Source organism: Salvelinus alpinus, chromosome 5 (genome assembly GCF_045679555.1).
Source record: "Salvelinus alpinus chromosome 5, SLU_Salpinus.1, whole genome shotgun sequence".
NCBI classification, from domain to species: Eukaryota; Metazoa; Chordata; class Actinopteri; order Salmoniformes; family Salmonidae; genus Salvelinus; species Salvelinus alpinus.
This window is the reverse complement of record NC_092090.1, coordinates 44,342,362-44,368,029: the sequence shown is the minus strand read 5'-3', so window position 1 is coordinate 44,368,029 and position 25,668 is coordinate 44,342,362. Positions and strand designations below refer to the sequence as shown.

Below are 25,668 nucleotides of genomic sequence, written 5' to 3'. Positions count from 1 at the left end.
AATGTGACATTGGCTGGATTCACAAGATGTTGGGCTTTAATTTGCTGTACGCTGTGTATTTTTCAGAAATGTTTTAAGATGAGTAATTAGGTATTTGACGTTGGTCTCTGTAATTATTTTGGCAGCTTCGGCACTATTTCAGATTGCAGCTGCAATGTAGAACTGTGATTTATACCTGAAATATGCACATTTAAAAAAAAAAACATATGCTATACAATAAATATGTTATCAGACTGTCATCTGATGAAGTTGTTTCTTGCTTAGTGGCTATATATATCTTTATTTGGTCGAAATTGTGATAGCTACCCATGCAGGAAAAGGAAAAAAATGGTGGGAAAAAAAAGTTGTGTCTTTTGCTATCGTGGTTAGCTAATAGATTTACATATTGTGTCTTCCCTGTAAAACATTTTAAAAATCAGAAATGATGGCTGGATTCACAAGATGTGTATCTTTCATCTGGTGTCTTGGACTTGTGATTTAATGATATTTAGATGCTAGTATTTACTTGTGACGCTATGCTAGGCTATGCTAGTCAGCTTTTTTACTGTGGGGGGTGCTCCCGGATCCGGGATGAGTACTAAGTAGAAGTTAAGCAAACCAGACGGCACATTTCTTTTTATTTATGGATTGCCAGCGGCACACTCAGGCATAATTTACAAACAAATCATTTTTATTTCATGAATCCGCCAGATCAGAGGCAGTAGGGGTGAACAGGGATGTTCTCTTGATAAGTGCGTGATTTGGACCATTTTCCTGTCCTGCTAAGCATTCAAAATGTACTTTTGGGTGTCAGGGAAAATGTACTGTAAGGAGTAAAAAGTACATTATTTTATTTTGGAATGTAAAAGTTGTAAAAAAAATATGAATAGTAAAGTACAAAAAACCATAAATCTACTTAAGTAGTACTTTAAAGTACTGTATATTTATTTACTTAAATACTTTACAACACTGTGCGACACACAAAATCAAACTCTCGCTCTCACTTTCTTTCTTAATCTCTCTTACTGTCTCTCGCTTGCTCACACACGTACTCACGCACAAACACATGCACGCATGCATGCACACACACACATACACACACACACGTACGCACGCACGCATACACACACACACACACACGCCCACACACATGTTCTTCTATCCTCGTGGGGACCTAACATGTATTTCCATTCAAAATCCTATTTTTCCTAACCCTAACCTTAACCTTAACCTAACCCTAACCTTATCCCGTAACCTAACCCAACCCCTAAACCTAACTCCTAACCCTCAACCTAAGACCAATGTCGATGTTGCCTTGTTGAACTGGGTTGTGATACATGATGGTTTCATTCCTCATTACTTGAAGCCGTCCAACCATCGCCACTCACCAATCATTTCTATCTGACTACTAGAGGAGATGAGAGATTAAGCAATTAACTTCTATTTTCTCTAATCACAGTGAACGTTTGGCAGGAGAACCAGAGAGAGAGAGAGAGAGAACAAAAATAACATCATCCATATTCCTTTGTTTTTGTTTTTTGAGAGATTGTACTGGGGGGGGGGGGAACCTAAAGCAGTATGGGACATGTTTCAAAGGAACTTTTGAGAAGAGGGATAGATGGAAAGGAATGCTGGAGAGACTGCTGCTGTTCTTTCAAAGCTTGTGGTTATTCTTTCATTAGTCCAGGGAATTAATTTCGCAATCCTCCACTGATCTTCCCATCCATCCACTTCTCCTTCACAATGTCTTTGTCTTTATAGCGTGTGTGCTTAGACTCACTTTACAAAGGCTAGCATGGGGCTGGTGCACAGAGCCAAGAGCAGACGCCATTGATGTAAGGCTGAAATAAAAATATTTTTCAATTGACCATGTTTTCCCAGCCAAAGGCTATATGGCCCTAGTCTAAACAACACAGTTGTTGTGATTGTTGGCCCCTGTAGGCTATGTCATGTCAAATAGATGATGTAGGAGGAAATGCTTTGGGTCTGACGGGACATCTTAACCAGAGGCTTTAAACCCTGGTTGAACCCCAGCACACCTTAATAGTTTAACAGGATAACACCTGATTTACTCTTCCGGACTGCTCACACGCTAAATACAGTTTGACTCAAATGAAAGTCACTCAAATGTATTTAGTGTAAAAATGTTCAGCATTTAAAATGACTACCCTCTCAAATGGACTGAATGGCTTCAATTGGTTTTTCAACTCATAACGCTTTTCACAGTCTGCTTCACTAATATTAATTAAGTTGTGCATATCCCTTTAAGGAACTGGCAGCGGGGTGGTTCAATCTAACAGTGAAGAAGTATTATATTAAGTCAAGTGAAGTGAGTCATGGATAGTGAACAGCACTGTGAGAGATTATGACTCAGATTTCTGCCCAGCCCAAGACCAGTCCAGGGTGAGATGACACGGCACACAGGGCGAGAATGGAGAAACCTTAGACATGATAAGTCTCTTAATGAGGAAATCCTCCTCAATGTCAATCAACAAGAGTACACAGTGAGTGGCCATGCTGAGGCTATATGCATTCACCTGGTGCTGTGTTATATAATATTCTTTGTCTCAATAAGTGTTGAACGTTTTCTGTATGCACATGGTGTCCTGCTGTGCCTGACCGTGCCATTGTAACCAGACTGTGTGAGACCCCCTGAAAAAACACAATGTCCCCCACTATTAATAACATTATTCACCCTTAGGCTGGGGAAATATAAATGGAATTTTGCAATTGAAGAACTAGCTGTGCGTAATGTGTGTGTGTTGAAGTGTGTTCTTGGTAGTGTCAGTATTTTCAATTATGAATAGCTGTTGAGGGGGAAAAAATCTAATTATGGCCTACACATTTGTATCGTTTGCAATTTGTGTAAGACTTAGAGCTGGTCCCCCCCCCTATCCTTTTCTTAATTGGTATTTTCATGTGAAATGTTAAAAAGTCAGTACCTTCCTCTTTAATAAGATTATGAAAGTCACAATTTCCTGGAGAGCTCCTTGTAATCTGAGAAAATATTTAATTAGCCAAAGCTTCTTCTAGTTCTCACCTCTGTCTCTGTCTCTCTCCCTCTCCCTCAAATCAAATCGAAATCAAATGACATTTTATTGTTCACATACACATATTTAGCAGATGTTATTGCGGGTGTAGCGAAATGCTTGTGTAATATATATATATATATATATATATATATATTACCATTCAAAAGTTTGGGTTCAAAAAATTTTTGTCTATAAAATTAACATAAAAGTGTCTAAAGAAGGCCAGTTTTATTGCTTCTTTAATCAGGACAACAGTTTTCAGCTGTGCTAACATAATTGCAAAAGGGTTTCCTAATGATCAATTAGCCTTTTAAAATGATAAACTTGGATTAGCTAACACAACGTGCCATTGGAACACAGGAGTGATGGTTGCTGGTAATGGGCCTCCATATGCCTATGTAGATATGCCATTAAAAATCTGCCGTTTCCAGCTACAAAAATCATTTACAACATTAACAATGTTTAGACTGTATTTCTGATCAATTTGATGTTATTTTAACGTAATTCTTTTTGCTTTTCTTTAAAAAACAAGCGACCCCAAACTTTTGAACGGTAGTGTATATACAGTACCCATCAAAACTTTGGACAAACCTACTTATTCAAAGGTTTTTCTTTATTTTTACTATTTTCTACATTGTAGAATAATAGTCAACACATCAAAACTATGAAATAACACAAATGAAATCATGTAGTAACCAAAAAAGTGTTATATTTTAGATTCTTCAAAGTAGCCAACGTTTGCATTGATGACAGCTTTGCATTCTCTCAACCAGCTTCACCTGGAATGCTTTTCCAACAGTCTTAAAGGAGTTCCCACATATGCTGAGCACTTGTTGGCTGCTTTTCCTTCTCTCTGCGGTCCAACTCATCCCAAACAATCTAAATTTGGTTGAGGTCAGGTGATTGTGGAGGCTGTGATTGTGGAGGCCAGGTCATCTGATGCAGCACTCCATCACTCTCCTTCTTGGTCAAATAGCCCTTACACAGCCTGGAGGTGTTTTGGGTCATTGTGCTGTTGAAAAACAAATGATAGTCCCACTAAGCGCAAACCAGATGGGACGGCGTATCGCTGCAGAATGCTGTGATAGCCATGCTGGTTAAGTGTGCCTTGAATTCTAAATAAATCACCAACAATGTCACCAGCAAAGCACCCCAACACCCTCACACCTCCTCATCCATGTTTCACGGTGGGAACCACACATGCGGAGGTCATTCGTTCACCAACTCTGCGTCTCACCAAGACACGACTGATCCAAAACATATTAAATGTGGACTCATCAGACCAAAGGACAGATTTCCACCGGTCTAATGTCCATTGCTCTTGTTTTTTGGCCCATGCAAGTCTCTTGTTCTTATTGGTGTCCTTTAGTAGTGGTTTCGTTGCAGCAGTTCGACCATGAAGGCCTGATTCACACAGTCTCCTTTGAACAGTTGATCTTGAGATGTGTCTGTTACTTGAACTCTGTGAAGCATTTATTTGGGCTGCAATTTTTGAGTCTGGTAACTATAATGAACTTATCCTCTGCGCAGAGGTAACTCTGGGTCTTCCTTTCCTGTGGCGGTCCTCATGAGAGCCAGTTTCATCATACCGCTTGATGGTTTGTTTTAAAGTAATGATGGACTGTCATTTATCTTTGCTTATTTGAGCTGTTCTTGCCATAATATGAACTTGATATTTTACCAAATAGGTCTATCTTCTGTATACCTACCTTACCTTGTCACAACACAACTGATGGGCTCAAACCTATTAAGAAGGAAATACATTGAATTGAAATGGTGACTACCTCATGAAGCTGGTTGAGAGAATGCCAAGAGTGTGCAAAGCTGTCATCAAGGCAAAGGGTGGCTATCTCAGATATAATATATATTTTTATTAGTTTACTACATGATTCCTTGTGTTATTTCATAGTGTTGATGTCTTCACTATTATTCTGCAATGTAGAAAATAGTCAAAGTAAAGAAAAACCCTGGAAAGTGCAGGTGTGTCCAAACTTTTGACTAATGCTGTATATACATTGTATGTAATAGGATGTACAGACATTATGGACAGTATGTGGATAGAATACACTATTTATGCAAAAGTATGTGGACACCCCTTCCATTAGTGGATTTGGCTATTTCAGCCACACCCGCTGCTGACAGGTATATAAAATCGAGCACACAGCCATGCAATCTCCATAGACAAACATTGGCAGTAGAATGGCCCATACTGAAGAGCTCAGGGACTTCCAACGTGGAACCGTAATTTGTATTTATTTAACCTTTATATAACTAGGCAAGTCAGTTAAGAACACATTCTTATTTACAATGACGGCCTACCAGACACCACAACACATAAAGAGAGACCTAAGACAACAACATAGCATGGTAGCGACACATGAAAACACAACATGGTAGCAACACAACATGACAACAACATGATAGCAACACAACCTTCAGCAGCACAATATGGTAGCAGCACAAAACATGGTACACACATTATTGGGCACAGACAACAGCACAAAGAGCAAGAAGGTAGAGTCAGCAATACATCACTCGAATCAACTACACCTGTCAGTAAGAGTGTCCATGATTGAGTTTTGAATGAAGAGATGGAGATAAAACTGTCCAGTTTGTGTGTTTTTTGCAGCTCGTTCCAGTCACTAGCTGCAGTGAACTGAAAAGAGAAGTGACCCAGGGACGTGTGTGCTTTGAGGACCTTTAACAGAATGTGACTGGCAGAACGGGTGTTGTATGTGGAGGATGAGGGCTGCAGTAGGTATCTCAGATAGGGGGGAGTGAGGCCGAAGAGGATTTTATAAATAAGCATCAACCAGTGGGTCTTGCGATGGGTATATAGAGATGACCAGTTTACAGAGGAGTATATAGTGCAGGGATGTGTCCTATATGGAGCATTGGTGGCAAATCTGATGTTTGAATGGTAAAGAACATCTAGTCGTTCGAGAGCACCCTTACCTGCCGACCTATAAATTACATCTCCGTAATCTAGCATTGGTACGATGGTCATCTGAATCAGGGTTAGTTTGGCAGCTGTGGTGAAAGAGGAGCGATTACGATAGCGGAATCCAAGTCTAGATTTAACCTTAGCCTTTATCTTTGATATGTGCTGACAGAAGGACAGTGTACCATCTAGCCATACTCCCTAGTACTTGTATGAGGTGACTACCTCAAGCTCTAAACCCTCAGAGGTAGTAATCACACCGGTGGGGAGAGCGGCATTCTTCTTACCAAACCACATGCCCTTTGTTTTGGAGGTGTTCAGAACAAGGTAAAGGGCAGAGAAAGCTTGTTGGACACTAAGAAAGCTTTGTTGTAGAGCATTTAACACAACATATGGGGAGGGGCCAGCTAAGTATAAGACTGTATCATCTGCATATTAATGGATGAGAGAGCTTCCTACTGCTTGAGCTATGTTGTTGATGTAAATTGAGAAGAGACTGGGGCCTCGGATCAAGCCTTGGGGTACTCCCTTGGTGACAGGCAGTAGCTGAGACAGCAGATGTTCTGACTTTATACACCATCACTCTTTGAGAAAAGTAGTTAGTAAACCAGGCCAAAGACCTCTTAGAGACAACCGTATCTAAAGCTTTGGCCAAGTGAATAAAAATATCAGCACAACATTGCTTAGAATCAAGGGCAATGGAGACATAATTTGGGACCTTTAAGGTTGCAGTGACACATCCATAACCTGAGTGGAAACCAGATTACATACCCAAGAAAATTCTATAGACATCAAGAAAGCCATAGGATGCCGCCTGTCCAATAAGTCAGTTTTTAAAATTTCTGCCCTGCTGGAGCTGCCTCGGTCAACTGTAAGTGCTGTTATTGTGAAGTGGAAACGTCTAGAAGCAACAACGGCTCAGCCACAAAGTGGTAGGCCACACAAGTCCACAGAACGGGGCCGCCGAGTGCTGAAGCGCGTAGCATGTAAAAATCGTCTCTCCTTGGTTGCAAAACTCACTACCTAGTTCCAAACTGCCTCTGGAAGCAATGTCAGCACAATAACTGTTCATCGGGAGCTTCATGAAATGGGTTTCCATGGCCAAGCAGCCTAACAAATGCCTAAGATCACCATGCGCAATGCCAAGCGTCGGCTGGAGGGGTGTGAAGCTCACCGCCATTGGACTCTGGGGCAGTGGAAATGCATTCTCTGGAATTATGCTTTACCAACTGGCAGTCCGACAGATGAATCATGGTTTGGCGGATGCCAGGAGAGTACTACCTGCCCGAATCAATAGTTCCAACTGTAAAGTTTGGTGGAAGAGGAACAATAGTCTCAGACTGTTTTTCATGGTTCGGGCTAGGCCCCTTAGTTCCAGTGAAGGGAAATCTTAATGCTACAGCATGCAATGACATTCTAAAAGATTATGTGCTTCCAACTTTGTGGCAACAGTTTGAGGAAAGTAATTTCCTGTTTCAGCATGACAATGCCCCCGTGCATGAAGAAAGGTCAATACAGAAGTGATTTGTCGAGATCAGTGTGGAAGAACTTGACTGATTGGCCTGCACAGAGCCCTGACTTGGAGTCCCATCACCAATGTTCCAACATCAAGTGGAAAGCCTTCCCAGAAGAGTGGAGACTGTTATAGCAGCAAAAGTTGGACCAACTCCATATTAATGCCCATGATTTTGGAATGAGATGTTTGATGAGTGGGTGTCCACATACTTTTGGACATGTACTGTATGTAGTATATCTGAAGAATACGTAGGATAGAATAGTATATGTATAGCAATAGTTAAATTGGATGGCCTTGACTAGAATACAGTATATACATATGAAATGTGTAAAACAGTATGTAAACATTGTTATAGTGACTAGTGTTCCTTGTCTATGTACATAGGGCAACAGTGTTGAGTAACGGGCTAGTGACAGTGGTACTGGGTGGATATTTAACAGTCTGATGGCCTTGAGATAGAAGCTGTTTTTCAGTCTCTCGGTCCCAGCTTTGATGCACCTCTACTGACCTCGCCTTCTGGATGATAGCGGGGTGAACAGAACGTGGCTCGGGTGGCTGAGGTCCTTGATGATCTTCTTGGCCTTCCTGTGACACCGGGTGTTGTAGATGTCCTGGAGGGCAGGCAGTGTACCCCCGGTGATCCGTTGGGCGGACCGCACCACCCTCTGGAGAGCCCTGCGGCCAAGCCAAATTTCTTCAGCCTCCTGTGGCTAAAGAGACGTTGTTGCGCCTTCTTCACCACACTGTCTGTGTGGGTGGACAAGTTCAGATTGTCAGTGATGTGTATGCTGCTGAACTTAAAGCTTTTCACCTTCTCCACTGCGGCCTCTGTGATGTGGTTGGGGGTGTGCTCTCTCTGTTGTTTCCTGAAGTCCACGATCAGTACCTTCATTTTGTTGACGTTGAGGGAGAGGTTATTTTCTTGGCACCACTCCGCCAGGGCCCTTACCTCGTCCCTGTAGGCTATCTAGTCATTGTTGGTAATCAGGCCTACCGCTGTTGTGCTGTCTGCAAACTTGATGAATGAGTTGGAGGCATGCGTGGCCACGCAGTGATGGGTGAACAGGGAGTACAGGCGGGGGCTGAACACGCACCCTTGTGGGGCCCCTGTGTTGAGGATCAGCATAGAAGAGGTGTTGTTGCCTACCTTCACCACCTGGGGGCGGCCCGTCAGAAAGTCCTGGACCCAGTTGCACAGGGCGGGGTTCAGACCAAGGGCCCGAGCTTAATGATGAGGGTACTATGGTGAAGGCTGAGCTGTAGTCAACGAACAGCACTCTTACATAGGTATTCCTCTTGTCCAGAGGAATACCTCACTCCTCTCTCTCGCACACACACACACACACACACACACACACACGCACACGCACACGCACACGCACACGCACACGCACACAGACACTTTCACTCCCTCTGTCTCTCTCTCTCTCCATCTGCTGTGCTGTAAAGTGATAGAACTGTGTTCCCGGGAGAACAGGGACTCCTGTAGTTAGCGTGCAGTGCTGGGAGTAGAGAGAATGAGAAAGCTTCCCTTCTTCCTAGACTGGTAGAGACAGTAATTGTGCCTGTGTTCCCTCTGTCAGCAGTACGCAGGGCAGAGAGGATAGAGGGAGCCAGGTGCTGATTGGGGTCACGCTAAGCACCCTCGCTAACAATGTCCGGAATAGGGGAAGAAACAGCTAGGTGACAAGTGGAGAGTGTGCAGTAATTTATTCAGAACCAGTTAAAAGTGTGGCCCCTGTCGATTCGTGGCCCTGTCAAAAGTTTGGCGTTGGCGCTTCCTGAGATCCCTACATTTGGCTTGGATCTCATGCGTGATTCACAGCACGGCCCCTGGAGTCTGTTCCACATAAGCCAATTAATGGAAGGAGACTCTTCACCTGTCACGTGTGGTCATCTCTCTTCTGATCCCAGGTCAGCCAGTGGATTAGGTCACTGAGCTCACTATGAACTACATCAGGCTGTCTTTGTTTTTGTTGTTGCTGTTGGGCTTTTTGTTTCTCTCAGGCTAGACTCCAGACATACTAGGCTAGCTGAGGAAATGCATTCTCAGTGTCAGTGTCTGTTTTAAGTTGTTTTTATGTTTGAATGTACAGTTGAAGTCGGAAGTTTACATACGCTTAGGTTGGAGTCACTAAAACTCGTTTTTCAACCACTCCACAAATGTCTTGTGAACAAACTATAGTTTTGGCAAGTCGGTGAGGACATCTACTTTGTGCATGACGCAAGTAATTTTTCCAACAATTCACTGTATCACAATTCCAATCGGTCAGAAGTTTACATACACTAAGTTGACTGTGCCTTTAAACAGCTTGGAAAATTCCAGAAAATTATGTCATGGCTTTAGAAGCTTCTGACATCATTTGAGTCAATTGGAGGTGTACCTGTGGATGTATTTCAAGGCCTACCTTCAAACTCAGTGCCCCTTTGCTTGACATCATGGGGAAATCAAAAGAAATCAGCCAAGATCTCAGAAAAGAAATTGTAGACCTCCACAAGTCTGGTTCATCCTTGGGAGCAATTTCCAAACGCCTGAAGGTACCACGCTCATCTGTACAAACAATAGTACACAAGTATAAACACCATGGGTTCACGCAGCCGTCATACCGCTCAGGAAGGAGACGCAGTCTGTCTCCTAGAGATGCACGTACTTTGGTGCGAAAAGTGCAAATCAATCCCAGAACAACAGCAAAGGACCTTGTGAAGATGCTGGAGAAAACAGGTACAAAAGTATCTATATCCACAGTAAAACTAATCCTATATCGACATAACCTGAAAGGCTGCTCAGCAAGGAAGAAGCCATTGCTCCAAAACCGCCATAAAAAAGCCAGACTACGATTTGCAACTGCACATGGGGACAACGATCGTACTTTTTGGAGAAATGTCCTCTGGTCTGATGAAACAAAAATAGAACTGGTTGGCCATAATGACCATTGTTATGTTTGGAGGAAAAAGGGGGAGGCTTGCAAGCCGAAGAACACCATCCCAACCGTGAAGAACGGGGGTGGCAACATCATGTTGTAGGGGTGCCTTGCTGCAGGAGGGACTGGTGCACTTCACAAAATAGATGGCATCATGACGAAGGACAATTATGTGGATATATTGAAGCAACATCTCAAGACATCAGACAGGAAGTTAAAGCATGGTTGCATATGGGCCTTCCAATTGGACAATGACCCCAAGCATACTTCCAAAGTTGTGGCAAAATGGCTTAAGGACAACAAAGTCAAGGTATTGGAGTGGTCATCACAAAGCCCTGACCTCAATCCTATAGAACATTTGTGGGCAGAACTGAAAAGGCGTGTGCGAGCAAGGAGGCCTACAAACCTGGTCAGTTACACCAGCTCTGTCAGGAGGAATGGGCCAAAATTCACCCAACTTATTGTGGGAAGGTTGCGGAAGGCTACCCGAAACGTTTGACCCAAGTTAAACAATTTAAAGGCAATGCTACCAAATACTAATTGAGTGTATGTAAACTTCTGACCCACTGGGAATGTTATGAAAGAAATAAAAGCTGAAATAAATCCTTCTCTCTACTATTATTCTGACATTTCACATTCTTAAAAGAAAGTGGTGATCCTAACTGACCTAAGACAGGGAATTTTTACTTGGCTTAAATGTCAGGAATTGTGCAAAACTGAGTTTAAATGTATTTGACTAAGGTGTATGTAAACTTCCGACTTCAACTGTAAGTAGCACCTACATCATTTGGAGTTCATTAATCAGTGTTGCTAGTAGATTGATTCACTACTGTAGCCCGACGCATATTCATATTGTTTTTCATTTATTGAACCGTCATTAAATTATCATGTTTCATAGTGGACAGCTTTACAATGAATGAAGACAAACAATTGACATGGACCAATATTTCCTCGTTAGGATATCTCATCTATTGTAATGATCATTATTCCTGCGCGAGAGTGTTTTTGTCTCTGGATGGACATATTGGAAGTTGGCCGTTAGCCTCCCGGTTTATTATATGAATAATGCTTTCTCCCTGCTATGCTTTTCATATTATCCTTGTTCCCCTCTTGTCTTTTTCCCAATTAAATCTGGATATGTTATAGCAGCAGAGAGCAACCATTAGAAACTCTCCATGAACCACGGACACTCAAGTGCAGCAGGATCGTTATTTGCGGTTTCTGAAAACGTCCAGCTTCCTATTTCCCCTCTATTTTTATTTTATAGATGTGCTTCTCTTTTCCTTTCTTTCTGTCTCTGTCCCTTTAATTCCATTGATTTATGCAATTGCTGCCTGTTCCAGATTTTGTTATTTGTCTGTTTCCATAACAACCTTCGGGCCATTTCTCACGCAGTGGGTTTTGTCTTAATCCTGCTCTGCTGCTCCGTTCTTATTTTTCTTAGGACTTTTTCACCTGTGTTCTGTTTTATTCCCTCCCCTTCTCAATCTTCCTCTACCCCCCTCAATCTTCTCTCTGCTGTCTCCCGAAGTCCGCGATCAGCTCCTTCGTTTTGTTGACGTTGAGGGAGAGGTTATTTTCTTGGCACCACTCCGCCAGGGCCCTTACCTCCTCCCGTGTAGGCTGTCTAGTCGCTGTTGATAATCAGGCCTACCACTGCCGTGTCGTCTGCAAACTTGATGATTGAGTTGGAGGCGTGCGTGGCCACGCAGTGATGGGTGAACAAGGATTACAGGAGGGGGCTGAGCACGCACACTTGTGGGGCCCCTGTGTTGAGGATCAGCGTAGTGAATTGCTCCCTTGTTTCCCCCTCTGTCGTATTCCCTCCCATTCTCAATCTTACTCTATCCCCGTACCTCTGTCTAAATTGTTCTGTTGCCACATGCTTTTTCTGTATTGCTGCTTTAACATTTTCAATTATCTGAAAAGCAATTTTCAAATCTATAATAAGTTAGAGTACATCAAAAAAACTGTGGCAACCACAATGAAAATGGTGTTCGGGTGGCATTATTGAGTCCATCTTTTGCTTTTATTTAATTAACTAGAGAACAGTTACAGTTATAGAATTGAAGCTGTGTGAGTGCAGTGTGCTCCATGTGTCTTAAGTCATGCCACCACATATTTCGCTGTCATTAGATTTTTACCATTTATTTTCCAAAGGGACCTGATCATTTGATTCAACCTTATTTTAATTTCCATTAGTATAATCTGCTACCTGGCATTTCCCAATAGTAATAATATGATAATAACCTATGAATACATAGCTTGTTGTCATTTGTGGTACATTTGGTAGCAGGTGGTAGGTTGGATTTTCCTGGGCAAGCAGGTGTTCTGATGTCTGCCTTCATGAGTGGGCATCACTGGGCACATCCCCGGCATGTGGTGCCTGGTGGTAAGTGACTGTCTCTGTCTTGTTTCCCAGACAGACACATAATCAGATGAGAGATAATCTAAGGGGATATAGTTTATCTCAGACTAGTGTACTGTTATTTTCAGTCTGCAGACGGAGCACGGTTGATTGTAATTGGCGGTTGTAAGGCATAACCGACCTTGCTGCCTTATCCTAGTTGGCTATTGTGAGTTTTAGGATCACTTAGGTGACAGTGTATCATGCATTCTCTCTCTCTCTCTCTTGCACTTGTCCATGTTTCGCTTGTCAATCTTTCTCTCTCTCTCTCTCTCTCTTCCTCTTTCCCTCTGTTTCTCTCTCATGATGCTCTGTTTCTTTTTTCCTCTTCTCCTATTCACCCTATTTCTCTCCCTCTGATTCCCCCCGTCTCTCTTTGACTGGTATAAATAGCTGGCAGGCTGTCAGAGAGGGAACCAGAATGACAGCGTCTTGGGCTCTTTGATTCCCCTGGTGATTGGCCCTTTCATGGCCCCTGACAGAACACCTGCTTTCCTCTACCTGACAGCTGCAGGAGGGAAGGAGACAGAGAGATGGAGAGAAAGAGAGAGCCAGAGAGAAAAGGAGAGCGAGAGAGAGACAGAGAGCGTAGAGGGAAAATCATTGGGTACATGGAACAGGGGAGAGATGTATAAAGGGAATCTAACACTTGAAGAGGAACATAATAAGAGAGACGTGATCTGTTATAATGTGGCTGTTTGTGAAAATAATCCCGCAGTGTCCCACCTGCAAGTGTTCTGCAACCGAGAGAGCCTGCATGATGCGTCTTTCTGTTCATGATTGTTTGTGGTCGTGTGTGTGTCCTGTGTATGTGTGTGTAGTGTATGTGTGTGTATGCTTGTGTGTATGTGTGTGTGTGTGTACGTGCTTGTAAATGTGTGCGTGTGCGTGTGTGTGTCCTGTGTATGTGTGTGTAGTGTATGTGTGTGTATGCTTGTAAATGTGTGCGCGTGCGTGTGTGTGTGTGTGTGTGTGTGTGTGTGTGTGTGTGTGTGTGTGTGTGTGTGTGTGTGTGTGTGTGTGTGTGTGTGTGTGTGTGTGTGTGTGTGTGTGTGTGTGTGTGTGTGTGTGTGTGTGTGTGTGTGTGTGATTTCAATTGTGATTGCTGTTTTCTGTTAACGCGTTACAACACATTAACATCCTTTAGCATGGCTTTACGTGAAATTGGACTAATGGCTGATAATTGTATTGTCATGTAGCCTAATGGCTTTCAGAGCTTAATGATTGGTTCATGTACAGTACCTCATAGCCTGTTATGGTAGTGTTATAACACTGTCCAGTATTGTATGGTTATTCTGTTTCTGAAAATCTCTCAAACCTCATGGATACTCAGAGTTCCCTCTGGTTGGGAGTATGAATCTGGGTTAGGACTAAGACTCTGTGAATGTGTTAGTCAATCTCTATAATAATAACAACATACAACATATAATGCAGTGCCTAGTGAAAGTCTACACACCCCTTGCACAGCCTTCACATTTTGCTAATGAGATTTAATGAGATTCTACCAACTTTGCACAACACTTTGCACCACATAATGTATATCCATTGTTTTGGTCAAAAACCATGTCTCAGATATTCAAGCAAATTGAAGTCATGACTGAGACTGGACTACTCATGCATTAAAATGTTTCTAATTGTCCAGCTGAAAAACATAAACTCTATCCCAGGGTTAAGTTTTCAGAAGACTGACGCGGGTTTTTGTCTAACTTTTTACCTGGGCTTCGCTCCTTTCATATTTCTTTTGATCCTGACAAACTCCCCAGTCAGTCCCTGCCGGCGACCAGCATACCCATAACATGATGCTGCCACCCACAATACTTGCCAATGCAGAGGGTTCACTCTGTGTTGTTTTGGATTTGACCCAATCCTGTGGTTTTTAATTTAAGCAAAAAGTTGATTTCTTTGTCATGTTGTCTTGCAGTACAACTTAAATAAAAATCATTTTTTTTATTAAATCAACTTCATATGTATCATCTCCAGCATCACTCCAACATCAACATATGTCAAAAAGGCGCGTTTCTATGTTTTGTCGTAAACAATATAGAGGAATATGGTGTTTCCAATGACATCATCAACCAATTAGTAGACTATTAGTAGGCAATGCCTACTCATCATTTATTTTGTATTTTTTTAAATAACAGGATGCACACTGATGATGTCATGGGAAACACTTTTTCTTCCGACTACATTTTTTACTACAAAACATAGAAACGCTTCATTTTCACATATGTTGATGTTGGAGTGGTGCTGGAGATGATACATATGAAGTTGAATCATTTTCTGATGCTCCTTTAACGGCCCTGTTGCAAACAGAACGGATGATTTGGAGTGGATGATTTGATCACGGGCTTCTTTCTTTTCACTGACATACAGGCCAGCAATGTGCAGTGAACGCAATGTGGTTTATCCTCTGTAGTTTCAACTATTGTTGTGTTTTCAGGTATTGTTGTGGCAGCATTATGTTATAGGGTATGCTTGTCATCGGTAGGGATTGGGGAGTTTTTTAGGATCAACAGAAATATGAAAGTAACAAAAGCCCAGGTAAAAAGTTAAAGGAAAACTCATCTTAGACTTCTGAAAACCTAACCCTTAGATAGTTTTATTTTCAGGGGGACAATAACACACATTTTAATGCCAAAGACACACCAGAATGACTAAAGAGGTGTTCCTGAGTAGTTCAGTCTCAGTCCTGGCTTAAATCTGCTTGAATACAGAGACAAGTTTGGAATATTTCTGCCCGTCAATGATTCCCAACCGAATTAACTGAGCTTGAGCAATTTTCTCAAACACAAGGTATATATGTTGCCCTAATATTTGTGCAAGGTTGGTAGAATCTTATTAAAAATGATTCAAAGCTGTACTGGCTGCCAAAGGTGCTTCCACCAAGTATTAACATACTGTATGCAATCAATACATCTTTATTTTAATTTGTTTTATTCATTTGGAACATTTTCTAAAATGTTTCTTTCACTTTTAAATGTGAAGTATGTTGTGTAGATTGGTAGGGGGGAAAAACTGTCCAAGGGGTGTTTAGACTTTCAATAACCACTGTATATGCCATTTAGCAGAGGTTTTTATCCAAAGCGACTTACAGTCATGCATGCGTACATTTTACATACGGGTGGTCCCTGGAACCGAACCCACTATACTCACGCTGCAAAGCGCCATGCTCTACCAACTGAACTACAGAGGAACAATCTCTGCCGCTCCTTTACAGGTCCAGACTGGTACCTGGTACGGCTGGAGCTGACGGTGACTGATGTGAATGACAATGTTCCGGAATGGACCATGGTCCCCTCCCCCTACCTGGCAGTGGTATCGCCCAACGCCCTGGCCGGGTCACTGGTCTACAAGCTCTACGCCCAGGACGGAGATGAGGGCAACAACGGGGAGGTGGAGTACTTCCTGTCTGATGGTAGGTGCTTCCTGTCCAGTGATTGAGCACAATTTCATTGAGTACATCAACTGGCAGCATTGTAATAGAAAGAGAAAAAAACATTATTTTATATGGTTCTATAAATGCTTTTATAAATGCTTTTATAAACATGTGCCTTATCTTATGTCATATGTGTACAATTGCCGAAGTTCGGCAGAATGAAATTGCCTGTGGGTGGCATTGTATATGTGAATCTGTGCATCAATGACTCTAATATTAGATTCCATCTGAACTTTCTTTTCAATGCGTTTTAAAAGGTTCATTGTTGCAGCTGTCCCTCTAATATGGAACATACCGGATGTTCTGTTCCATGAATGAATGACAGGAAAAAAAGTTGCTGTGGCCTGGCTGGTCCAGCCTCCTGCACACACGTCAGCATAGGTTGAAATCTGGCTTACTGCCCTTCAACATGACCTCTCTCTCCCTTTCTAGTCAGAAAATACCTCCAAATATATATTTAGAATATAAACTCCTCCGTTGCCTCCTATCTGCAGGTGGTGACGGGCGTTTCGAGGTGGACAGAAAGAGTGGTCATGTCCGGACCACGGGGCTGCCACTTCAGAGGGACAAAGAGTACCTGTTGACAGTGGTGGCTGCTGACCGACTGGGTAGCCGTAGTCCCCCAGTGGTAGTGTCAATCATAGCAGGAGCCAGAGCGCCACAGTTCTCCAACGCATCCTTCACTATTTCACTGCCTGAGAACACACCAGAGGGACAGCCGTGAGTACCACACACACACACACACACACATGCAAAGTCGCACATACTCCCATGCGAAGCAGAGGAGGCTGGTGGGAGGAGCTGTAGGAGGACAGGCTCATTGTAATTGTTATATATATATATATATATATATATATATATATATATATATATATAGTTAATACCGTTCCATTAAATCCATTCCAGCCATTAGAATGAGGCCGTCCTCCGATAGCTCCTCCCACCAGATTCCTCTGAGTCTCACACATGCAAAGTCACACCCTCATGCACGCATCCATGTACGCACACACACACACACAAACAAACTCACACATGTGCACACATGCATAGTCACACACGTACATACACACACGCACACATAGGCTCACACACACACACACACACACACACACACACACACACACACACACACACACACACACACACACACACACACACACACACACACACACACACACACACACACACACACACGCACATACGCACGCGCAAACAAACAATTGCACACATGCACACAAACGCTGACAGTCACGTACATACACACACATAATGTAAAACCAGAAGTTATGAAGGTCTTAGTTTAAAAAAACAAGTCGGCATGAATATAATTCACTTGTACTCACAAATAATTTGAATGCATAACCATAGTACCGATTGCCAATGATATGCACACATTATCACACTTTAACAGTGCACATACACACAATCTCAGACATGTTCATACATAAAACATTATGCATTGAGCCATAAGTTCATATAAATCATGCCTACATAGTTATTCAATGTTTTACCAATGATTGTTTGTCACACACACACACACACACACACACACACACACACACACACACACACACACACACACACACACACACACACACACACACACACACACACACACACACACACACACACACACACACACACACACACACACACACACACACACTCTATATTATAGCCTGTGGCGGTTACTGTAAGGGATTTGACCTTTGGCCTCCTGCCTCCTATAATCTCTCCAGTTGCTTCTCTATTTTGACTGACAGGAACTTACATCACGCACCCATCAGTTGAAAGAGTAACATCTGTGGTGATTGTTCCTGCTGAGTGCCTGAGGGATGTGTACCACAACACATAACTCCATTGCCGTTGTGGTACACATTACACACACCAGAAAACATTTGTCCTGTTTCTACATTTCCCGTCTCTCTGTCTCATCGCTAAACTGAATAACCATGCTAGATGTGTTCACCATCTCTCTCTCTCTCTCTTTCTCTCTCTCTCTTACTTTCTCTCTCTTTCACACTCTTTCTCTCCATTTTTCTCTTACTTTCTCTCTCTTTCTCTCTTTTTTTCTTTCTTTCTTTCTTTCACTCACACGCTCTCCCTCCCTCTCTCGCTCTCTCTCTCTCTCACTTTCCCTCTCTCTCTAAACTGAATCACGTATCAATCATTTTCTCAGTGTTTTGTCAGCACGGGAATTTTAAAATGTATGTAGTTCTGTCCTTGAGCTGTTCTTGTCTATTAAAGTTATATATTATGTAATGTTGTGTGTGGACCCTAGGAAGAGTAGCTGCTGCATGAGCGTAAGCTAATGAGGATCCTAATAAATAAATAGAAAATTCCCTTTCCCGACCCTCTCTCCGGCAGCTTCCTGGCAACTCCAGCCATGTCCTTCCAGAAGCAACCAATCAGCTACAGCCTGCTCATCAATCCCAGCAGTCTGTTCAGCATGCAGGCGGACACGGGGGAGATCACTCTGACCAGGACCATAGACTTTGAGATGGACCAGCACAGCTTCCTGCTCATGGTCAGGGCCAGCGAGGACCAGGACAGTCTGAGCAGCGCTGCTGAGGTGGGTCCAATGTCTATTCAGAATGATTACCTAGCTTTCAGTGTGTTTGTGTGTGTATAAGAGAGAGAAAGAGAGTGAGAGGGGGGGAGGGGGGGTAAATCATTGAGAATCATTGGGTACATGGAACAGGGGAGATGGATAAATGGAATCTAACACTGGAAGAGGGACATAATAAGAGTGACATGATCTGTTATAATGTGGCTGTTTGTGAAAACATTCCTGCAGTGTCCAACCTGCAAGTGTTCCGCAACTGAAAGAGCCTGCATGATGCGTCTTTCTGTGTGTGTGTGTGTGTGTGTGTGTGTGTGTGTGTGTGTGTGTGTGTGTATATGGGTCCAGACCCTCTCTCTCTCTAGCTCTCTCACACACACACACACACACACACACACACACACACACACACACACACACACACACACACACACACACACACACACACACACACACACACACACACACACACACACACACACACACACACACACACACACACACACACACACACACACACACACACACACACAGAATGTAGCGCCTCTCACAGGGTTCGCTAGGTTATCCTTCTGATTATGAATATCAATTCATAGAGCTGCTAAGATGCTTGAACAGAGAGAACACATGGGCAACGGCTACATGAACAAAACGAATGGGAACATGTATGATGTTGGGTGGTCTAGTTTGTTGTCTCAGTGCTGGGGAAATATCCCAGCCTTCACTGCTAATTAAACATGGATGGGGGACCTGGGGGAGAGACTAGAGAATGGCTCCCAGTGTTTCTCTTCTGTGGTGCCCCGCCTCAACATGAGCATCATGCCTCGTTAACGTCAGCAGAAAGACAGACATCTTCACTGCTCAGACATCCACTGGTCTTCCCTGTCCTGAGGCACAACAGTAGAGCACAGAGCCAAACAAAATGTGGGAACAAACATGAGGGGGAGAGAGAAAAGACTGGCAGCTGCTCCTGAGATCTGTCTAATCCTGCGAGCTTTATGTCCAGAAAGAGTGCTCAGTGAATGCCTGGTGCGGTAGAAGAGGGAGTGAGGGAGGGAGGGAGAGGGCCGGAGAGATAGAGAGAGAGCAAGAGAGAGAGACGGACGGACAGACACAGAGAGAAAGGAAGAGAGAAGGAGGCTAGAGGAAGGGAGAGAGGGAGGGAGATTCTGAAGGGAGGGAGAGAGAAAGGTAGGCAGAGGCTGGAGGGAGGGGAAGGGAGGAGGGAGAGAGCGATACAGAGAGAGGCGGGAGGGAGGGAGATGTGTTGCTGCCCGTGCTCGTGCCCTGCTCCGACTGCCCACGCTCCTGTCCTGCCCTGTCCAACCCTTGCTGTCCTGCCCATGCCACAGGGTACAGCTGTTCAACGTTCATCACATACCTCCAAAAAATGTACATCCAAACAGTCAAGCAGTCAAAGCTGCCTCCGAAGAGACTGAGTTGTGAAATGGCCCTGAACTTTGAATCCGCTTTGTAAATTAAAATTCCAGGCGTTTCTCCTACTGCAGCAAAGACTTTGTAGCACCATTAGTTACCTAACCAGGCAGTGACCTGCCCCAGCCCCTCCACAACATGCCGATGGGTCCTCAGCCTTATCAGAGCTGACTGGCTCTAACGTCAAATTCAGCCCTCTGTTTCATCGCTGCACTGCCCAGCACAACCCTCTCTCTCTCCTCGCTAGCTGCCTCAGGGAGCTCACGTTACTGTGCTTCTTCTAACAGAACAGTTGTGTGCTTTGGCACCGTGGTCTTGGTGTGTGTTAAAAGGGGGTCAGCTGATGTTGTTTTGTTCTTCAGTGAGCGTTCTGACTCTGACATGGGAAGAACGCTCCGAGTCTGACTGAGTGTTCTGCTCCTTAGCTGCAGGCTCTGGACTGGAAGAGAACAGCTGTTAATGCAGGCAGGCAGCTCTCCTTACCCCCCCCCCTAATGAATGGTCGAGCAGAGCAGTGCTCTGGCCATGGGGCTGCCGTGTTCGCCCGGCAACCCACTGTATCTCATGTCAGTGGTTCTCTCCTAGTAGTCACAGGAGGAAACCGAGGCTGCATTGTGTCTCACTGCTGGTATTGATCATGAGACCCTCTCACTTGGACCAAGAGTCGCCACACTACAGGTCTCAGTCTGGTGGCTAGCTGGGTTATTAACGGGCCTGGGTAAGCAATCCTAGCCTCTATGTAAATCGGTGAAGTCTGTGTCCCTCCGAGCCAGGATAGGGATGTAACTGCTGCTCACGGCAGATAACAAAGAACAGGCGCTTACGAACGCACACCTTTTGAGCACACCGCTAAGCGCTGACTGCATGGTGTAATGAGGGAGGGGAAAGGTGTGGATTTGGAGGATTATGTTCATTTTGTGTGATCATTTTTTTTCTTCTCTCTCCGTGGCTGGTGTATGAGTGTGAATTACAGTGAGGAGGACGCTGTAATCCCCTGTTACCTCGCTGCTCCTCTTGCAGAGGAGAGGAAGGGCAGAGGAGGAGGAGGAGGAGAAGGGGTGGAACGGGGAAGGAAATAGCAGCAGCAGAGCATCTCTTCTCTTTTTCCATCTTTTTTTCCTTCTTTTTCTGACCCTGTTGAACCTCTTGGGGGATTGCTTACCCAGTGCTATGGAGTATGGCTCTGACTGTTAGTAGTAAAAGGGCAATCTACTGAAAGCAGCTTTTCCTCTCCTGTGATAAACACCAGGGACGATTACTGGCTCTCTCCCCAGACTGGCCACAATCAGACACTTTCAGAAGCCCAGATATGAATGACTCTTGCTCCCTGGCACAGCCCAAGCTCAAACCTTTCTGCCCTGCGATGTATTATACTTCACCTTCAACTGTACGATACTCACATTTTACTCTGTGTCTCTAGCTCACTTTCTTCTCAGTTTAAATAGATTGTATTAGCTGAGCTGTTAAAAGCAATTCATGGTAAGACAGTTCATTAGGTTTAACAATTAATCTATCAAAGGCCTAAAGATAACTATCAAATTACCTGGAGGAGGAGAATAATGTACCCCCCCCCTCTCTCTCTCTTTCTTTCACTCACACTCTCTCTCTCTCTCGCGCTCTCTCTCTCTCTCTCTCTCTCTCTTTCCTTCACTCACACTCTCTCTCTCTCGCGCTCGCTCTCTCTCTCTGTCTCTCTCACTCTCTCTCTTTCTCTCTCTCTCTCGCGCGCTCTCTCTAAACTGAATCACATATGAATCATTTTCTCTCCTAATTAAACAGGTGCGTGTGATCATCACAGACGAAAATGACTGTGTTCCCGAGTTCCTGCAGTCCATTTACAGCAAAGACAGTGTGCCGGAGACTGTAACCACGGCAACCTCTCTGCTACAAGGTGAGTGGAGCGATACGCGTACACTCTCTCTCACCCCCTCCACCCCCCCCTCCACCTCCACCCCCTGCTCTAATGGCCATCTCATGGCCAGGGACAACATACAGTTCTGTTCCTAAGACCACACGAAGCTCCACATATTCTCTCTAGTGTAGTCACAGGAGTTCTGTGTTATCCTGTAGTGCTATGTTCACCATGCTGGTGGGTGAGGAGAGGACTTACATGTGAACATCAGCAACCTTTTTTTGAATCAAGTCTCTCCCTGTACTTGATTTGCGTAGTACCAGAGGTGTACCCTTGGTGATGAACAGCCTTTCTTTGGCAGACATCGCTGTGAGGCCGCTGTGAGGCCGCTGTGAGGCCGCTGTGAGGCAGGTGTGTTTGGTAAAGGAGCCCCAGCAGGTGTGGTGTGCCTGCTATGCTCAACAGGTGCATAGGGACCTACCTACCGGCGGATGTGACACACTGCAATTATCGCTATGAATCTGAACGTAACAGGACTTTTCCTACAGACTTTTAAGCAGCCGCGAGAACGCCATATCTGGCTCACATCTATGGGGACGTGTAAGCTTTCAATGAAATTTCAATGAAAGCTTCTTTTTTTAAATTCCCTGTGTGTTGGTCCGACGGTTTAAGGTGAAGAAGGCGAGATTAGGCTCTTGTTTCTGGGATTAGTGGGGTCCGAACAGGAGGCTGTGATTGTGTCACACAGAGAGAGAGAGAGAGAGAGAGAGAGAGAGAGAGAGAGAGAGAGAGAGAGAGAGAGAGAGAGAGAGAGAGAGAGAGAGAGAGAGAGGGAGAGAGAGAGAGAGAGAGAGAGAGAGAGAGAGAGAGAGAGAGAGAGAGAGAGAGAGAGAGAGAGAGAGAGAGAGAGAGAGAGAGAGAGAGACTTTACACTGAACTTCATCCGGCTCCATTTTTAGGGCTAGCCCAGGCCACAGCAACAAGCCCTGGGATTGGCTGAAGTGGATCTGAAAGATTAGATATACATGGATTTAGGCATTTAGGCTGATAGCGACATGGTAAACAGGACCACACAACATGGTTTATTCATCTATGTCTCCTATAGCTCTGTTCTGTGGTGAGGGCTGAGGAACGAGACCACAGGAGGCTGTCAGTTAGCCCAGCAATCCTTTTAGAGCCTCACTGGCTCAGTATCGATGGATATTCAAATGACCCTCATTGCTAAATCAGCAAGTGCATCCTGAGGAAATGAAATATTGACTTTGATTTCAGAAGTCTTCCACAATATATGGATATGTGTCATCAAGGATAATGCTCATATTTGACAGTGTTGTTGGTGACATTTAAATCCACCGAACTGGGTTCCCGTTGGTTCGGTGGAGGCCGCTGAACGGCTCAGAATAATGATTCCTCTCCAGTCAGTACCACGAATCCGTCCTCCCCAGTTAAGGTGCCACCAACCTCCTGTATCTTGGATGCTGTTGGTCTACATGACACAGTGAGGTAGAGAGTATACCGAATGCAATCTAAGGAGAATAGCAGAATGCAGGAGTTCCCGGTGAAAAGGACTAGTTAGCGGAAAATATGCTGATCCCAGTCCCAGACACAGCCCTCTCTTTTAGCAAGGCAATCACTCTGACCGTAACCCTAATCCAGTATGTTTTCAACACAAAAAGAGACATTTGGGAAAATGCTATTCCTAACCTTCAATTTGACGCGCTACAGAAATGTGTGAACATGCCTGGAAAAACAACAGTAATTAAGACTAGGGTCACGTGTTGGACATATTAGTTATGGTTAGATGATGTTCAAGGATACAGAGAGATGTCTTTGTCTAACCTCCCCTCTCCCCCGTGTCTCTCCCTCACTCTAGTGTCTGCCAGTGACTGTGACTCGGACCTGAACGCTGAGTTGTCCTACTACACTATGAGCCCAGACTTCAGCATTTCTCCCCACGGCACGATTTTCCCTGCGGGGCAGCTGGACTATGAGAGGCCCAACCACCTGTATGAGTTTGTGGTGATGGCTGTGGACAAGGGAGATGTGCCCCGGACAGGTACAGCCACTGTACGCATCCGCATGGCCAATGTCAACGATGAGGTCCCCGAGTTCTCCCAGCATGTGTGAGTACAGTACTGCTTCTCCTCTTCATCACCATTAACGTCATAAGTAAGAGCGTGGTTATCACAATCATCATCATGGCCATTATCATCATCATCAACATCTAAGCAGAACACCTATCTCATTATTTTTATTATTCATGTATCTCCCTTCTCTTCTCATAATGTTCCTTCCACCCTGCCTGCTCTTCTTGTTGATAACCCTCACCCGTTGCCTATTTGTCAGCCTAGGCCATGCCATTTCACGTTCCTCTGCTCTGCACAGCTGCCTCCTCCCACAATCCAGTGCAGCTGCAGTTTCCCAGAATTCCACATGGCTGCCAATTCCCCAAATCCCCTACAGCTGCCGCAGGTCTACAACCAAACCCCCTTCAAAACAAAACACACAACAACAAAAAAAGAAACAGAAACTGGGATTTAAACATCTCTATCTGTCCTGTTCCTCTTGGGCATGTTTCCTGCCCTGTATTAGCTCATCCGCACAGTCCTTTTTCTAAATGCCGCATTACCCTGCTGTTCCGGGCCGATCTGTTGTGATACATTGAGCTGTTTTTTTTCCCCCTCTGGCGTTGCTCTGGCCTGTGGCTCTTTTAATTGGACAATTTTCTGTCAGCTAGCTCTGCAGATTGGTGAGGCAGGTTCAATCAGCCATGCCTTTAGTTGTCGTGGAGAGAATAACTCCAGCACCAGGGCAGTGTGTGTGTGTGTGTGTGTGTGTGTGTGTGTGTGTGTGTGTGTGTGTGTGTGTGTGTGTGTGTGTGTGTGTGTGTGTGTGTGTGTGTGTGTGTGTGTGTGTGTGTGTGTGTGTGTGTGTGTGTGTGTGTGTGCTGAAGTACACGTTTGTTTTTCAGAGAGAGATGAAGAGGTAGGGAAAGAGTTGAGAGAGATGGAGAGATGGAGTGAGTGAGTCAGACAGAGTGAGAGAGTAGGGGGATAGAGAGATGGAGAGGGAGAACCAACTGCCCACCAGGGATGTCTGTTTGAATCATTCTGATGAACAGTGGCATGGACCCAGTGTGTGGGTGTGGCTGGGTATGAATTGCTGATATGGATGCTCTATGTAGACGACTTAGCGTTTAGTTGTTGGGATTAATGTTGTGGTGTGGGTAGGTGGATGGGATTCTGTGTGCTGTAATGGGAGGCTGTGTGTGGGTCTGTGTGCGGGGTTATGTGTGATGGGAGGCTGTGTGTGCGACTGTGTGTGTGTTATTGCTGTGTGTCTCTGTTGGGGGTTTTGTGGGAAGAATTGATTTCCTGTCAGCAGGAGCATCACCAGTTTCCCCTCATGCTCTGTCTATTCTACAGAGATCTACAGTGAATTGTCATTGTTAGTCTACAGATATTCTTTAATGTATAAAACAATGAAACAGGGCAGGGTGTCTGGTATTAATTGAGTAACTTTGTGATGGCCGTCAGACTGTTATTTCTATTGGGCTCAATTGGATCAGCCAGTTCCTTTTGCCACTC

General features: G+C 44.3%; 1 protein-coding gene across 1 annotated transcript in view; it reads left to right on the top strand.

Moving 5' to 3' along the window:
* The window catches only part of LOC139576225 (neural-cadherin-like), a 188,249-nt gene that overhangs the window by 68,453 nt on the left and 94,128 nt on the right, over positions 1–25,668 (top strand). Inside the window, exons 2-6 of the mRNA XM_071402025.1 lie at positions 16,014–16,211; positions 16,727–16,952; positions 18,600–18,804; positions 22,009–22,120; positions 23,955–24,204. Of these exons, the coding sequence (XP_071258126.1) occupies positions 16,014–16,211; positions 16,727–16,952; positions 18,600–18,804; positions 22,009–22,120; positions 23,955–24,204 (991 nt within the window). The remainder of the gene's footprint in view (positions 1–16,013; positions 16,212–16,726; positions 16,953–18,599; positions 18,805–22,008; positions 22,121–23,954; positions 24,205–25,668) is intronic.